The 18545-nt window shown below is 32.7% G+C and overlaps 1 protein-coding gene across 5 annotated transcripts in view; it reads right to left on the bottom strand.

The window, feature by feature from the left end:
* LOC124360204 (adenylate cyclase type 5-like) overlaps nucleotides 1–18545 on the bottom strand; it is a 35250-nt gene that overhangs the window by 2163 nt on the left and 14542 nt on the right. For 3 of the 5 annotated variants that reach the window (XM_046813608.1, XM_046813609.1, XM_046813610.1), the window contains 11 exons: nucleotides 17955–18047; nucleotides 16849–16995; nucleotides 14489–14647; nucleotides 12772–12910; nucleotides 11141–11232; nucleotides 6592–6751; nucleotides 5739–5836; nucleotides 5204–5291; nucleotides 3371–3490; nucleotides 1890–2009; nucleotides 642–781 (listed from right to left, as the gene is read on the bottom strand). In XM_046813608.1, coding sequence (XP_046669564.1) covers nucleotides 642–781; nucleotides 1890–2009; nucleotides 3371–3490; nucleotides 5204–5291; nucleotides 5739–5836; nucleotides 6592–6751; nucleotides 11141–11232; nucleotides 12772–12910; nucleotides 14489–14647; nucleotides 16849–16995; nucleotides 17955–18047 — 1356 coding nt within the window. Of the gene's footprint in view, nucleotides 1–641; nucleotides 782–1889; nucleotides 2010–3370; nucleotides 3502–5203; nucleotides 5292–5738; nucleotides 5837–6591; nucleotides 6752–11140; nucleotides 11233–12771; nucleotides 12911–14488; nucleotides 14648–16848; nucleotides 16996–17954; nucleotides 18048–18545 lie in introns of those variants that run through there. The other 2 variants (XR_006922222.1, XR_006922223.1) reach the window with 2 other exon arrangements.

An 18545-nucleotide genomic window follows, 5' to 3' on the forward strand; every position in this document is an offset into this window, starting at 1 on the left:
AATCGTATAATTGATATCCAATTCCAGTTCAGGACGCGAACAACGAAAACCCCAATAAATACTTACCGTTGACACACACTATACATACACCATAATTATATCAGGCATTAATCTAAGTTATACTTAATGTACAAAGACAATGTCTTACTTCTTGAAAGTTAAAACCATAATCGTATAATCGATATCCAATTCCAGTTCAGGACGCGAACAACGAAAACCCCAATAAATACTTACCGTTGTCACACACTATACATACACCATAATTTATCAGGCATTAATCTAAGTTATACTTAATGTACAAAGACAATGTCTTACTTCTTGAAAGTTAAAACCATAATCGTATAATCGATATCCAATTCCAGTTCAGGACGCGAACAACGAAAACCCCAATAAATACTTACCGTTGACACACACTATACATACACCATAATTATACCAGGCATTAATCTAAGTTATACTTAATGTACAAAGACAATGTCTTACTTCTTGAAAGTTAAAACAATACGATATCCAATTCCAGTTCAGGACGCGAACAACGAAAACCCCAATAAATACTTACCGTTGACACACACTATACATACACCATAATTATATCAGGCATTAATCTAAGTTATACTTAATGTACAAAAACAATGTCTTACTTCTTGAAAGTTGGAGCTGTGAAGAACAATAATATGTAGCAGAATAACATAAAGAGCATGACGAAGGCCTTACACGTGAATGTGATGATTTGAAAGGCACTTGTCAATGCCATTATCATCATGGTATAGAGCAGAGTGTACTGCAAAAGGTAGCCTCGTATTAGTCTTAGATATATTTATTTAATTAAGTTATTTGTATACACAAAAATATACTTAAACTTTAAGTGTTTGTTTCGAGTAATATCAGAATACAATTAGTTTATTATACTCGGATATTATACATGTATAGGAATAGTACTGAATGTTACAGCTATTTATTTACATAAGTATAATTTATTTATTGGCACATGTTCGTTATTGAAATTTAGAGGACTCCTCCAACAAATGAACTCCTGCTATTTTGGGCAGACCTCGATATAAGTCTAAAGACCAGTCCACTCTCTAGATGTCGCGCTAAGAGAAAGACTGAAAAACAAACAGAAAGGGGTTTTTACTACCGAGAGAGATATTTTTAAAGAGATTATTCATTAGAGAATTTAATGAGACGATATGGACCTAATATCTCTATACACAGATAAATATGATGACATCGGCTGTGTAATCCTAAGATTTAAGGTCCCTACCAAATCAAGTTTTTAAGCTATCAACAATATTTACATGTTTTGAAAACTGCCACTTTTAATTTTTAATGTATCAGTGTTTTTAGTCTTGAATGGGAGCAATGAAATCTCGATTATAAATATCTAATAAATACTTAGGAGAAAATTTACGAAATCAGGAAACCCTGCTAGGAGACAGGATAATGCAATAATAAAATATAAAGTAAATTCAATATAAATAAAGCAATTTATATTCAAAACACTTTCTTATATAAATTTTAACTTCATATTTTATACACATTTCAGACCTGCAATAAACCAATACCACAGAGTAGCGAGTAGCAGAGGCCCGGACAGAATAACCAACCTAACAGAATAACTAAATAAAATATATGAATATTCCACGTCATGAAATGGCGTATGATTACGCAAAGGGAATAAAGTAAGCATATTACATTTTATTTTGCCTTTAATTTTGATCTTTCGACCCTAAATTAAATAGTATATTTCCAAGTTTCAAGTCTCTAGACTTGTTTTAAACATACACAGGATTTTAAGAATGCTGTACATGCGGATCCTTAATAATCAGAATAAGTATTATGTTGAATATTTTTGTCATTTCATTAAAACGTGCCAAATACTATCATACCTCCACATAAGACATATACCAGGATGGGCATTTCTCCCGGAAAGCCTTATGAATTTTGGGATCGACAAGATGAACCGCTCTCTCTCTCAGGTATTCATTTTCACTGCAGTCCAATGTAAGCTGTGACAATAATGTTTTATTAGTATATCTTTATATTACCTTATATTATGTTGTAAATCCTGTACTTGTATAACATGATCTGAGATTGTGTAATTAAATTTTTCTTAGTGCGAAGTTCTTTCGCTGCACAAATTTGTGTAACAAGAATTGGCCATCCAACAAAAAATGGGGTTTTATGCACAACGCACAGCGACTGATCTCTGATTCTCTCTTAATTCACCTCTATTGACTGTAAAGACAAAATAAAGCGTATTTAATCTTTTTATTGCCAAAAATAAAAAGGAAACTCACGTTACTATGGTTAGAATCAGAATTAAAAATTTTTCTCGGTGTTTGTCTTTAAAAAACAATTTCTCATATGAATAGTTAACTGCAAAGTAATATTCTTGGTGACGTGGAAATAATTATTTTTGGTAAGGTTTGAAATTTGAACCTGACCACCAAAAAAGCTCACTAATTATTACATCCAGATAACTCACACTTTCGGTCAACTTCACTCTTTTATAAATTTATAATTAAATAAGCTAAACCTATACAGGAATTTAACTAACTTTTGTCACAGCATACCACTCAACTAAAATCTCAGTGAGATTTTTCAGTAGTGGCTATGATTTTCGTAGTTATCATAGCCCGTGTTATATCCAACCTTCTAGATAACTTCAGGTAATCTCTGGTTTAATCATTTGCCTTTTCAAACTGAACGTCTGGTGAAATGCAATCTCTGGTGCAATGCAATTTAACTGTTATTGTCCACATCATCTTTCTATTTTTTAAAGCAGTAGTTGTAAGTCATAAAAAAAGTCTAAATGAACCATCTATATCTATTGGTAAAATGGGAGATCCCAGATTTTGTAGATATGAGTCAATGTCTACACGATGGTATGTATTTTCTTAACAATTGTTTTTTCTATTTTCTATATAACTTGAACTGAATAACTCATTTTTCTTGTGTTGTATGCTCATAACTGACCCAGAACAACATTTTCCATAACCAACGAGACAAGTACACTGTATAATCCATCATACGTACAGTTTTAGGAGACATTAATATTTTACCGTATATTTTGGGTTTTTAATATCAAAAGTTTGCAACAGTACATTTGTAACACGATTTACATTATAAAAATTTAACAAATTAAAAAAAAATGAATGCACCTAATGCAAGTCGACAGTAGCAGATACCATTTGATTATAAATATACTTGTTACCAAACAGGCTCCTGAAAATCACATTCCTACCAGTTTTTATCCAAAAACTGCAGAACGGTAAAATTAAACTACATCTTGTAATGGTTATGTTCTGGTAAATGTGGCTTAAACCAGTATAAGCATCTATCCACAAAGAAATACATAAGTACTTACCACAGGTAGAATGATAGCGACGTATATGATCATGAGTGTTATAATGGCCAAGAGCTGAGCCTTGCGTCTGTCACTGTATATGTTCACGGACAAACAAACTATCATCCTGCATGGGAAGCTCTGTAACACTTCTAAGTATGATGTAATCCAAGGTCTTAATGTATCAACAGTGCTCAAAGACAAATTAAACTATAAAATATTCTTGCAACAGTTCTGGAAGCAGTTAAGTTAGTATTTCGATATACCGCTAGTTTGTCCTCTGCTGTTCTTTTTTTCTATATTTTTGGTTTTTATTTATAACCGGATGTTTAAGGTAATTTAAAAATACGTTAATTAATTTTATTGCTTAGGATTTTTCAACCTAAACTGTGATTTTTTACTTTTTCAATACCTTTTTTAACAGACCCCACCAATGCTTGCAATCAACATGGCATGTTCGACTTACAATATTAAAGTTGGATAATATAAGAGATTCCGAATTTTGATTTTACATTTTGCCATTTTTAAAACGGGATTCCCAAGATATTTTATGAACGAAATTGAATTTATATGAAACCATCTAAACCAGGATGGGCATTTCTCCCATAACATGAACTTAACTGTTATCAAGTTTAAAGCAGACATAAAGCAGTGTCAGCGGATATCCTGAACATTTGCTATTGATGTAGCAATATTTTTATGTTTATTAGAGAGCGGGGAGTAACACCCACACTGGTTTGTCTATGTTGCGAACACCTCGCCATAGAACAGCAGTATTCAACAAGACACTTGTCGTAATTGCTTGTCGTAAGTGGAACTCCCTTCCCGCTTCTATAAATAGTTTGGAAAGCTGGGATTGGTTTTCTTTGACTTATTCTTGCAGCGGATAGTGACGACTTACATAGTAGCAGGAGGAATGAATGTGTGAGTGTATGACTATCGTTTCTCTTCTTCTTTAATTAAAGTTTTAATTTTGATTATGTTCATTTTTAATTACATATTATTTTATTGTCGTATATATCTGTTTTCAAAATATGTAATTTTTAAGTGTGTTAGAAATAATGTTATTATTTTTAGGCAATTAAGGAAATTTATATTATATATATATATATATATATATATATATATATATATATATATATATATATATATATATATATATATATATATTGTGTGTGTATAATATAAATATATACTTTGTATTTGTATTTATTGACAAGGTGAAGTGTAAGACAGGACCTAATGGTCCTAACTGCGCCTGTAATAATGCTGCGCACAATCAATCAATACTAACCCAACATTTCACATCTATCAAGTCTTGCGGAAATGTCAACATGCGATTGTCACATTGGAAGTATTAATACTACTGATCAAAATATAATTAAAATAGTTCAATTAACCAAATTATTAATTTTGTTTTAACGAATTTGGATATCCTGCACAGACTTAAATATAGTCACGCACCTCTTGATGGTTGCTAATGGTTTAAAAAATTGGGAGTAATAATACTACTGGTCAAAATATAAATTAACATATTTGAAGTAACCAAATTATTGGTAGTGTTTCAATGGGTTTTATGGTTTACAACATTGGGAGTAATAATACTTATGATCATATTATAAATTAACATAATTTAAGTAACCAAATTATTGGTAGTGTTTCAATGCGTTTTGGATATCCAACACAGACTTACAGATAGTCACCCACCTCTTGATGGTTGCTAATGTTTTAAAACATTGGGAGTAATAATACAACTGGTCATAATATAAATTAATATAGTACAAGTAACCAAATTATTGGTAGTGTTTCAATGAGTTTAGGATATCCTGCACAGACTTAAAGATATTCACACACCTCTTTACAGTTGCTTAGCGTCACCAAGCCTGTGGCGAGCGTTGTCCACACGAATCCAACTATGGAACATATGATCAGCATTTGATCGCTGGGAAAGAAAAGGATAATGTATCAGTAAAGAATGCCTGAAAGAATTTGCAATAAAATATGTCAGACAATAATAATCATAACATGTCGAAACATATCACAGTACGCGTTGTTATAATATACTGGTCTATTTGTTACGTCAATATCTAACATGGTCCTTAATTAAAAAAGTATTTTTAACAATTTCACAGCGATTGCTCATGATATGAATATAATATATATATATATATATATATATATATATATATATATATTGGAGATCACAATTTATAGTTCAAACAGGAATGTTCACAAAATTATCAAGAATTGTTAGACAAATTAATGGAAATTTATGGCAGTGCTCAGAATTTAGCCTAACTTAGACCAAAGAAAATTTACTGGTTTTATATTTACTGGTAATTGTAATCGCGTGTAAATTGAGATTAAGAGTTTTAATAACACTACTTACATAGGAATGAGTATAAATTGAACGATGGTGATGATGAAGTAGACCAAAGTAGCGGTAAAGAAGTAAATCTGGAGCATCTGATCGGGCTCGTTGTTGTACTGAAATTGAGTAGATAAATCAAAATGAAAGCTTCTTTGATACATATGAATAGATGTGTTTTTTAGATTACTAAGAAATTCATCGAATCGCTTATAAACATTACTACAGGCTAATCTCTTTTGTACCAGAACCTGAATTAGAACTATATCGTAGCAGAGCTAATTAAGACGGTAATAACTCAGCTAGAATCGTGGCGTTGAGAGGTTTAATACTGCCTCTCTCCAAATTAAAATAGCTCACCCCTATCCGGCTTGACCGAGTACAGACCTCTCCAAAATACACTTGCCAAAGACAGTACAAGCCTTACTCATCCGTGACACAGCTACTTTTCATTTGGACTGTACCACGTGTTTTCGTGTGGAATGGACGGGAAAGGTTGGGTCGTGCGCATGCGCTGGTCGCGCTCCATGCTACATGGTGCGGTCTGTACCAAGGAAGGCTGAATATGTCCGAAACTCCCAGTACTATAGGGTACACTGTGACTATATAAAACAAAAAATAAAATTATAATTATTGAAAACTACTAGGAAAACACCAACACCTATTCCAAAATATTAATTGAAAAACAAATTCAGTGAAAGCCCCAACTTTTAAAACTTTTTATATCTATTTTTAATATTAATGGAACTCAATTTACACATACCAGTTTCTCAGATGCTGAGCGATGTTCAGCGCTAGAGTAAATGATAAAAAAAAACAATCCCAAGAACTTTCTCTGGGGAATTAAATGCTATTCAATTTACAGAAGACTAACCTCTCGCTCCAGATGTCTGTTCCTAAATGTAAGCACGATCGGCTTACAGTTGATCTTTTTGAGGCGACGTATACTACGTGAGTTGATAGAGCTGTTCATGGTCGCCATCACTTCCTTCTCGATCGACTTCTCCTTCGCTGTCATCGGGGAGAACAGAACGCTGTTAGATCAACAGGCACATATCAACACCGACAACTAACAGTTGAATCAGTAGGCTTAGCTTACCACTAAGACAGTTACGTCAAGGACCAACGATACAAATCTAAAGATGACAAAATCAGCAAATAGAGGTAAAATAAAAACGTAATAGTGAGCAATAGTCAGAGATAAGTTCTAATGCCTAAAGGTTTAATTGACACATCAACAAGGAAACAGAACAACAACATGCTATCAAAATAAAAACACTTCTGTTTAAAAGTCATAAACCAATATAGAAATCTACCATTTAAATCAGCTGGCAGTATCAATACAAATAAGTCAAGATCAATATTCTAAAACCTAACGGCTAAATCGCCAAACTCTAACTAAACAAAACTAATATTCAGATGTACAGGTAGAACACAGATAGTTAACACTACTTAACTCTTAGACCGAAGAATACATTATAAGTAACTACAAGCAATCCACTTCACAGTAACAGGTCAAAACGTCAATCATACATCTAGTTAAAAATGTTCAATCGACAGTGAAAGGCAGTGGTTACATAACAGGCATTGATTAAGAATAAGAACTAATTGTCCGAATAAGCACTAAAAACTAATTATTTCTTGTTGAGCTGAGAAATTAGGTATTTTAAGACAGATAGGGGTTTTATGAACTAATCAAGTATTTTATTAATAGTTAATTTTGATTTCCAGTATTAAGAGAGCATAAAAGAGATATTAAAAAAAATAACTGAATAAAACGTAGCGTGCTAGAAGACATACTGTATACATTAATATTTATAAATATTAAATATTGTTTATCCTTCCACGTACTCGTAGATTATGATTGCCTTCAATTTTATAGCGACAGCAAAATACAATATTGTACAATATTTTGCTGTTATATTTTGTTGGGCGCTACTCTAAATTCATAATAGTCTCTAAGTGTATTTCATAATTTATTTATGATCATATTTTCTCTTGATGAAATTTATAAAGTTTTCAATTATAAATTTATGGAACATCCACAATTTATATCCACACAATTAAAATTAATGTGTTTTTCTCTTTAAAAATATAGGGTATTGCCATCCAGGAAATAATAAAAATATAACCCTAATTAAATACTAAATTACACTTTCATGGACCAATTTTATAACTGCCATTCATAAAATGTAGTCACTCTACAATATAAATATCAAAATAATTTAATATATTTCACATATATCATTCATATTGTTATTGGTTTACATGATCATCTCAATAAAAACAAAAGCAAAACAAATTTTTAGCATTAATGTATTATTAATTGATTATGTAAACTTAGTGCCTTAACTGGATACCTATGTGTAGGCTGATTTATTTGATCAAGAACGAATTCAAGACCCTTGTGGTTTTTAACACATTAAACTGTGTTATAAAGAATCGTAAAATATTAACACTGCCATACAAGTTGTAGTTGTCATACGTAAATAAATATATTTGAATTTAAATATATTAAAGTAAGATTTTATAAAATGGAAATTCGCTATTAAGGCAAGAGATGGCATTATTTTTATGTATGAGAAATTCCCTTACTTTTGTACTGACTTAGACCATTTGGTACAACCACAAGTTGGGTTAAACAGTTAAAGCTCAAATTAAGTCAATGTCGGTTAATGCAATGATGTATATACTTATTAATTTGACCTAACAGAACCAATTCATACGAGTTTGTTCAGCCTTGTTTGATCCTTTAATACGTGTGATAGCTTAATACCACATGTAATATAAAATAAAAAATCTTTACTCTAAAGAAGATACTTTATCATTACAAGCTTTAGAACTACATTTGGACATAAGTAAAAACTTATCAACGATGTATCATGAACTTTTTCAAGAAAAATATTGTAATATGCTTGATAGTATTGATTTTAAATACAAAAAGAAACAGGAAAAGTTAGAAAACAAATTTAAATTACTTCTAAATTCCAATGAGCCATTTCTTCATCAAGAAACCAAATTTCCTATCAAAAACCAACAACTAGTATGTAACATGTCATCAGAAACATTTACGGAAGATGAAATGAATCTTTTAAACAAAGGTTTAAATTTTAACCTGACAAGTAGAAATGACAGTGAAAATGTAATTGTTGATATAGAAAGTAACATTCAATATTTAGATGAGAGTATAAAGACTGCCATAAGATCCGACATATACTCTACCTTTTCCAAGAATCTAAAAGAAAAACATTCCTCACATTTACATAACATAAAATACAATAGAACAATAAAATGTCTTAAACAGAAGAATGTATTTTATTTGAATGCTGACAAAAGTAATACTATTGTCATTATGAACAAAGAAGAATATCATAAAAGAGTTAAACAAATTTTAAACACTGGACAATATAATATCCTTCAAAAAATCCAATCCAAAAGTACACTAAATCAGTATCAGAAAACTTAAAAAACTGTAAAAATTTAATTAACAACCAATTATATAGAAAACTCATAGTTCCTAATCCTACCATTCCAAAATTACACTGTCTCCCAAAAATACACAAACCTGGGAATGGAATGCGACCAATAGTGTCATGTATAAACTCCCCAACATATTTTCTCTCTCAATGGTTGTCGAAAAATCTTCAAACTTTAGAAAGTTTTCCTTCATTTTCCATCAAGAACAGATACGATTTTATAGAATCAATTAAAGACATTGTTCTACATGAAGATGAATATCTCGTTTCTTTTCATGTAACATCGCTTTATCCTAATGTTCCAATTAAGGATACAATTAAAATAATTACAGATTGGTTAACTTGTCAAAATTTACAAAAGGAAATAATTGATGAATATTCCCGTATGATAAATTTATGTATGAATCAGAGCACATTCCAATATAGAGAATCTTACTACACCCAAATTGATGGAACGGCTATGGGAAATCCTCTCTCATGTTTTATTGCCAATATTTTTATGAGCTAATTTGAAACTACAGCCAAATATAAAATGACATATTTTCCAAGAAAATGGATAAGATACGTCGATGATATTTTTGCAATATTTAATAAAAATGAAAACATACAAGATTTTATCACAGCTCTAAATTCGTTTTACCCTACTATTAAATTTACATATGAAATTGAACAAAACAATAGTATACCATTTTTAGACTTATTAGAAATGAAACAAAATTGGAATTTGATATCTACAGGAAACCAACTCATACAGATAGGTTCATCATCAATGAATCTAACCATCCATCGGCACAAAAAAGAGCAACATTTAATTCAATGATTTATAGACTGTTAAATACACCACTTTCAACAGAAAACTAGAAGAGAGAACTAAATTACATCAAATCTATTGCTATGTTAAACGGTTACACTACAAAACCCATTGACAATATACTAAAAAAAAGCTTTAAAAAGAAGAAGTAGAAAAAATAAGACAACATTAAGACCACCTCAAGACACAAAACATGAATTTATTTGCACAACACACATCACTTTTTCAAACCAAATATGCAAAACTTTCAAAAAGCATACAAATAAAACTGTCACTCACAGGACAAGCAACAAATTATCACAAATTTTAGGGAACCCTAAGGACAAAATTTCAAATGATAGTAAATCGGGAATTTATGAAATTGGATGCGATGACTGTGACAAAATTTATATTGGACAAACAAAAAGAACAATAAAAACACGATTTAAAGAGCATTTATCACACACAAAATATGGAAGAGTTGACAAATCTGCTGTAGCCAAGCGTTGCATTGAATCAGGACACAGAACATCGATTAAAAATCTAAAATTAATAAAAGAAATAACAAAACCAATGAACTTGAATGCTTGGGAAACACTATACATAAACAGAAATAAAGAAAAACGCATGAACAATGGAGAGGGCCCTATTGAAAATTCCAATCTTCTTTCTTCTCAATTTATTCTAAAATTAAACTCTAGTCAAATCTAATTTTTCATACTTGCTGAAATATTTCCAAAATTTTTGTATTTACATTTTTACACCATATGTTATTTTAATATTAATTGTAACAAACAATGTGTAAATATTTATTTGTGGAGTTGCCTGGAGATGAAACCTTTGGTTTCGAAAGTCCTCGTCCAAAAAATAAACAATTTGGAAAAAAGTAGTGTTTTTATTAACATTTAATAATACATGTAATATAGTTTGGCTGTTTGGGTTCTATGCCCTGCAATATTTATAAGGTTGTAATAACGTACTATAAAAACACGAATAAAAATTTAAGTCCATATTATAAGACATATTTGATTCTGTAAATCTGTAACTTATTGTCGCGTTTACCTTGTAAATCCATTCGTCCCTTAAGTGCAACAGAAGTGGTATAGATCAATCTTGTGATACTAACTTGTGTACTAGCAGAAAGATTTAATACTTACTTTGCAGTACCCAAAGCATGGTAGAGGTTAAATAGCTCTTCATTTTCGTTTCGGGTTAGTAGTCCTATAGACGGCTTATTTTCGAGCCCCTCCTAAAAAGTTGCCAGAAGATTTAAGACGAATAATTGGCTCTTTATTACGAGATAAGTTTGTAAGTTATGTTCATGTTATATTTAAGACTGCCGCGTTCCTGGTGAATTGAACAGGAATTATAGTTCGTAATATCTAGACATTATGCAATAACTTCTACTAATTATATGCTACTACAATGAATAGTAATGAGTAGTAAACTGCTAAATTTAAAGTTTGCAACTGAAGAGAAATATATTTCAGTTATAACAACGATATTAAGTACCTTAGACCATCATGTACTCAAGATACATAGGCCTATATAAGTACGAAACATTATTTTCAACACACACAGTCAAATTAAGATTTATCTGTATCTTCATCTTTTAATAATATTAATCTTCAGTTCTTTAAATTAATTTCCAGTGGCTCTAACTAATTTGGGCAGGTGATTAAACATCTGAAACCCCCACACTAAGGAAACCCCGTGTGTCTCTCTTAATAATTTCAGTACAGAGCGAGAGAGAGAATTTTGAAATTTGAAATTAAAACAGTGTGAAGCTGAAGAATGCAGTTCGGAGCCCAATTCATGCTGTATAGACTAAAAAAATAGGATTTTCACTTTCAAGAAAAACAAAGACTAGAACTTATTCAACAGTTGTGGTTAGGAAGGGTAAGTTTAGAAAGGAAAGGAGTTGAATATAGGAATGATGTCATTCACCGAAATCTCACAGCGCGGCATATGAGAATGATATGTCTCATCCTCCCAAAAGACTCCCACAAGATCATCGCATTGTTTATGACCACATTATCAGGTGAAATCAGAGGAGTATAAACATAGTTAACACAAAGGGTCCACGTCTGTGTAGTGGTTCGGAAGTCACCTTTAAACCGTTGGTCCCCATGTTCCATGCTCGAAAAAAGAACTAGATCGAGAGACAACTCGAATTGACATTTTGGAATAAATGCCAGGGCCGCGTCAGGGATGACGTGTGACCGATAAGGTGATGTTGCCCTAAAAGGGGATGGGGGTGATATTTAAAATATTAAATTGTCTCGGCCAATTTGGAGCAATCACCCGTCTATAGTGCAGTGCAGCCAGCTTATTGAGTATTAGATAAAGAAAAAAAAAATATAAACCAAATTAATCCTAAAAATGAAATTATATTTTATACTCATGAAACAGAATTGTAAATATTATACACAGTGTGTTCCGGAAGGTCTGCCCTTGCTAAAGATACATTGTTTGGCTGAAGCCGCTAATGACTCAATTCAAGCTAATGACACTGGATGAAATATTCTAAATAGCCATATTGAGAATTCTGCAGTGGCAGAAGTCAGAAACCAAGAATAAGAGAGAGATAGAGCGCTGATTGATTCCTTCTCCCCACTTTACTTCTATGTACCCGTTATATACACCACCTTGACTGGCGGATAATTATAACCAATTACCTTGTCAGTTGTTGTAGCTGTAAATTATACAAGCTCAATCATGCCATGAGACATAACTGTAAAAACTAATGCTTTCATACAAGCACATATCTATTATTTAAAAATTATACCTCGGGTGTATTCGCTGTGACGAAGTAGGTATTGATACTCCTGAGAGCGGGTTCTCGATCACCACCATAGGCCGGTTCGCAAATATAGCAACTCGGGTCAGACAGGTAGTTTTTGGTGGCCTCGGAGATGTGAACTAACCTGTACCAACATAGTTCGCATTGTAATATCCATAAATAGAAGACTGGAGCGACGTAAGCTATATTTTTTAAGTTACTAATTTCAAATGTTGAGTGTTTCTCTAATCGTTGACATAACAGCTAAAAACGTAATTATTGTAAAAAAAATATGATGCCAATATATTAACATTTTACAAAACAAAACAAAATTTTTCTAGCTGACACGTTGCACCTAACAGTGAACAATTTTTTTTCTTTTAATAATTACTGTAAATTATAATTTGAAAGAGAACTAAAAACATAACATTAATTAAAAGTATAAAACTAATAATTCAGAAAGCGATAGCCAATTTGCATTGTATAAGCTCGCAAGCTAGGTTTTCTTTCCATACCATAGTAGAGTTTTCACTTAGAAAGAATTCGATCTTCAGTCGCGCTAGTTTCGGTGTAGATTGAAACGGGAGGGAATCAAAAGGGTTAAAATATGTCACGAAAGTTATTTATCTCAAATATTGTATTTTTAGATTAAAAGACTTAAAAAGAAACGTCAAACTCGTAAATAAATATTAAATAAGCGTCAGATAACCAAATAAGAACCGAATAAAGTGCGCACTTTCTATCTCTGACAGTCATATAACTATTAGTAACTAGTAAGATTATGATATAGGTATAATGTTATCATTTGGCATTTTTAATCTTTTTTAAACAATAGCTCGGCTGAATATAGTTTTTTTTCTTAAGAGAACTGTCTGTATAGATTTCAACACAAAACAGGTTGTTTGCTTATTCAATGGTTGTATACTGTAGATTTGATTATATTTATATTTTGATTAATCTTGAAAATTAATTATTGTTAACATTGATTATATATAGCCTTGCCTCTTTTTTTCCATGTCAAATTCGGTATCCATATCAGATAATAAATCTACAGTCTACTATCTTATTTTGTCCAATTATATTATTTTGAAACAAGAATGGTACTGCAGAAAATATTATCGTTAGTTACCCATCCATTCCACCACTTTCCATGTAGTTAGTCAGTGTGACATCCTTCGACCAAACGTCGAACTGCCACTTCTTGAGACCCAGCACTCCGCAGTTAACCTGGCCCGAGTGTATACCCACCCTGATCCCCTTGTATGTGGCAAACTTCTCCCGCACCTTGCTTCATGTGGGGACACAAATATCTGCTACTAGTACTTACCCATCCATTCCACCACTTTCCATGTAGTTAGCCAGGGTGACGTCCTTCGACCAAACGTCGAACTGCCACTTCTTGAGACCCAGCACTCCGCAGTTAACCTGGCCCGAGTGTATACCCACCCTGATCCCCTTGTATGTGGCAAACTTCTCCCGCACCTTGCTTCATGTGGGGACACAAATATCTGCTACTAGTACTTACCCATCCATTCCACCACTTTCCATGTAGTTAGCCAGGGTGACGTCCTTCGACCAAACGTCGAACTGCCACTTCTTGAGACCCAGCACTCCGCAGTTAACTTGGCCCGAGTGTATACCCACCCTGATCCCCTTGTATGTGGCAAACTTCTCCCGCACCTTGCGTCATGTGGGGACACAAATATCTGCTACTAGTACTTACCCATCCATTCCACCACTTTCCATGTAGTTAGCCAGGGTGACGTCCTTCGACCAAACGTCGAACTGCCACTTCTTGAGACCCAGCACTCCGCAGTTAACTTGGCCCGAGTGTATACCCACCCTGATCCCCACGTCTGAGGCAAACTTCTCCCGCACGTTGCTTCATGTGGGGACACAACATTTGTACAGTAGAATGTAATAATGGAAGATGTGTTAAAATTTAACAATCGTTTCAAAAACTTATTATTGTAAAGTCTAAAAGGACTAGTTTTTATTAGTTTATGAGGATATATAAGTTTTCTTATCTTAGTATGAGCATAATATATTTTATAACTTTTTTTGATCCCAATAACTATATATATAATAACTATAAAATAAATACTTTCGGCTCATACTAAGTTAAGATTAAATATAATTCAGAAAGTGTCATTTTCGGTTTCTGATATTCAATAAATATACTTGGTGAATTTAGGACATAAAAATAAAACTTTTCCTTCGATTCTGTTACGGTACGTATCTATATAAAATAAATACTTTCGGCTCATACTAAGTTAAGATTAAATATAATTCAGAAAGTGTCATTTTCGGTTTTTGATATTCAATAAATATACTTGGCGAATTTAGGACATAAAAATAAAACTTTTCCTTCGATTCTGTTACGGTACGTAAATATCTGCCATCGTTATACAGTATATTCGGTAAAAGTGTTCCAATACTTTGGAAATTTGTTCTATACGTAAAAATGAGCAAAAAAGTTCGTATGAAGGTACGTCCTAAAACCTTTAGTGTTCCGTCTATCTGTATGTGTTTTATTTATAAAAAAAACTATATGTTTTGAACCAGTTAAGATAAATCTATAAAACTTGATAACTGTATTAACTTTTGGTTGAATGTTTTGAAAATAAAATATTAACAATATCCTTTTACCCGTTTAAAAATGGCGTTAAAAGCAAGTTGAGAGATATCAGTTGTTAGTTGCTCCTGGCTTGTGCAAGAGTATCTTTAAAGTGGTAATGCTTGCTTATGCATTGACGGATTTCGTTGAAAAAAAAAAAAAAAAAAAAAAAAAAAACTATTGGAACTATTATAAAAATTTTAAAATAGCTGGTATCTTTTAAAATTTGTATTACTTACTTAAACAGCTAATGCCTACTTAAAAACAAATCTTACTTGCTCCAGGCTTGTGCAAGCATTCCTTTAAAGTGATCGTGCTCGCATATACGTTGCTGGATTTCTTTGATGGTATAGTTTCAGGAAATGTTACAGTTGGGATTGATATAAAAATGAATAAATAGTTGGTATCCTATTCACTTTTTATAACTATACTATACAGATTTTAAACGGACGCCATTTTGAAACGGGCAAAATTTGTTAGTATTTATTGTTGATATTGTAATATTTTATTTTCAAAAAATAAAACTGTTAACAGCAGTGGGACAGCAAAGCAAATAACAACAGTTAATTAAAAATGCAATAAAATTACTTTCATAGACTGAATTATTTTTTAGTTTAGAATAAAACGTAAATTGACAATACCGTATACTGTTTTATTGTTAATGTTCAGATCTTTGTAAGCATTTAAATGCCGATGTTTTGAGGACTTCAAAATATTTCTATAGCTGAGATATTTGCTTTCCCATAGGCTGTCATAAATCGAAAAACACAAATACGTATTCCACATTGGCACCGTTATCATTTTATGTACTTATCGGTTTAATCGTGTCTCCTTTTTACCCCTCTTGTACTTTTCATCGTAGGTTGAAAACTTAAGACGCTGTTATGATACAGTGCACTTTGTATTCTGATCCACAGTAGACACTATCTGAATCAGTGTCAATGAGAAAAACAGTGTTTATTGTAAACTAATGGTAGTTGTGAAGTACTGGATTAAGTGATACCAGAATCCTTTTTCGAAAATGCTGGCTGAATTAGCGAACCCTATCAATCTATTGGCTGAAAAATGCAATTTATGTATGTGTGTATCTATGTACGTCTGTCTGTCTGTCTATCTGACAGTCTGCCGCATTGCCGCATGATGTATCGATAATGAAATGAACTATACTTCAATTTTGTATGAAGATTTATTTCTATAAAAGTAACACTGAGTCAAATGGTGCATATGTTGGGATTTGGCGGAGTGATAGTGAATATTTTTATATTGATCTATGGGTAGTTCATCATGGTTTTACTCTTAAACTGCAAATTTCACTGAAAAGGAGATGAATAGTGTTAAGTATAATTGTTTTAAATCGTTATGATTTACTTTATGATTAGGGGTTCATATTTCATAGCAGTCTTTCTATAACACTTCACCTAAAAGAAGAATCATACTATTCTAGAGTTCAGTGATAAGAGGCTTACTGCATGGTGTCGATGATCTCGAGGCCCAGGATGACGCAGTAGTCGGCATGGTTGGGAGTGGGGATGGGTAACCCCGACACGGCATGGTAACAATCGCCCAGCAGTTTGATCCTGAGACACCTGTTCTTGGCGGCCAGTCTGTCGAACCTACAGTAACATCTCTGTATGAAATTCCTGAGAACCAGAAAGTCACAGATACATCTAGATCTGCATTTGTAGCAGAGATTCCATCATCAAGAAAATTTCTTTTCATTAGTAACTAAATAAACCAGATGTTTTACCAGTAAAAGGTTTCTGCTTTGTTCATGCCAACACTTTAATTAATCTTTCTTCATCTATGGGGCTTCGTATTTTCTTGGGTTGAAAAATCAAGAGGACTTTTGCACACCCCGGAAATCTGTTATGAAGCCTAACATAAATTAAAAGATTTAGCAGCCCCACACAGGAAACGTCCAAATCTACCATTTAGGTCATCCTGGGGACATTAATCACCCTTGTCCAGGATGCTAAAGACGGGGGAACGCTTTATTTCAATCAAAGGTCATAGCAGGTGTTAAGTGGTTTCCTCTTGCTCATTATATAACGCAAAGAGCACATTATTCATAAATATACTGACTCTATGAAGATTCATTTTCTCAGGTGCTCATATCCCGAGACCAGACTCACAAGCTGAGAAGATAGTCTACTCAAGAAGAAACCAGATGCTGTCCTGCGGGTGGTCGACAGTGAACCCAGTCTACTCTTTCTTTAACTCGGATGCAGTCTCCATCTTCTCACCTCGATATAGCCCTAGGAATCATACCTAGCAATTCCACAGCGACGTTAAGGCCCTGTCATGTTAGCCACCAAGCCCAGGTTTGCCTAAACATGAGCTCTTTTGCCCCTCATGCCCCTCTCATGAGCAGGAAACCAAAAAAAATTGCTGATTGTGCCGAGTGAAGAAATCACCTGATAGCACCATCCCAGTCCAATTTTCTTTTGTGCCTACTACTGATAAGTGCATGGACAAACGAACGCGTAACGTCTTGGTTTAAAATTCCTGCTTTGAAAAGTCCTACTTATCCAGTAGTTCTCTATCAAAGTAATGAATCCAAGTAGTTACTTACCTGCAGAATAACTCGTTGAGAAGCTCAACTACACGCTGGGCGGGACTTCTGTCTGCCATCGCCGTGAATCCGCGGATATCAGCGAATATGATGCTGAAGAATAATTACAATTAGGCATAAATCATTGAAAAATATGAATTGTCACAATTTGATAGCAGTGGTTAGGCATTGCTGGCAGTTAGCAACTTGACTGTTTAGAATTTAGCAAATAAAAATTAGAATTTAAAGATCAATAGGACAAAAACGCAAAAAAATATTAAACTGTTAGTAGCTGATGCTTAATAATAAGTTTTTAAATAAAAATTTAGTTGAGAGCCAGAAAAGCATAAGATAAGGTAATATTGTGTGAACTAATTTAAAAAATATGTATTACACATATTAGTGAACTTGTATTACAGTGGTACAGTGAAGAAATTGAATGGTTGGAGATTTATTTATTTATTTAACTCTCAACGCCAATGCCATTACATTAGAAACATCACTAATGAACACTAATACTTAGAAAATCATAACTTAAATAACAAAGAAGCACGCTTAGACTTAGACTAACAATGGTAAGTATTGAAGAAATTAAAAAAAAGCTCGTTCTCA

Source organism: Homalodisca vitripennis, chromosome 4 (genome assembly GCF_021130785.1).
Source record: "Homalodisca vitripennis isolate AUS2020 chromosome 4, UT_GWSS_2.1, whole genome shotgun sequence".
NCBI classification, from domain to species: Eukaryota; Metazoa; Arthropoda; class Insecta; order Hemiptera; family Cicadellidae; genus Homalodisca; species Homalodisca vitripennis.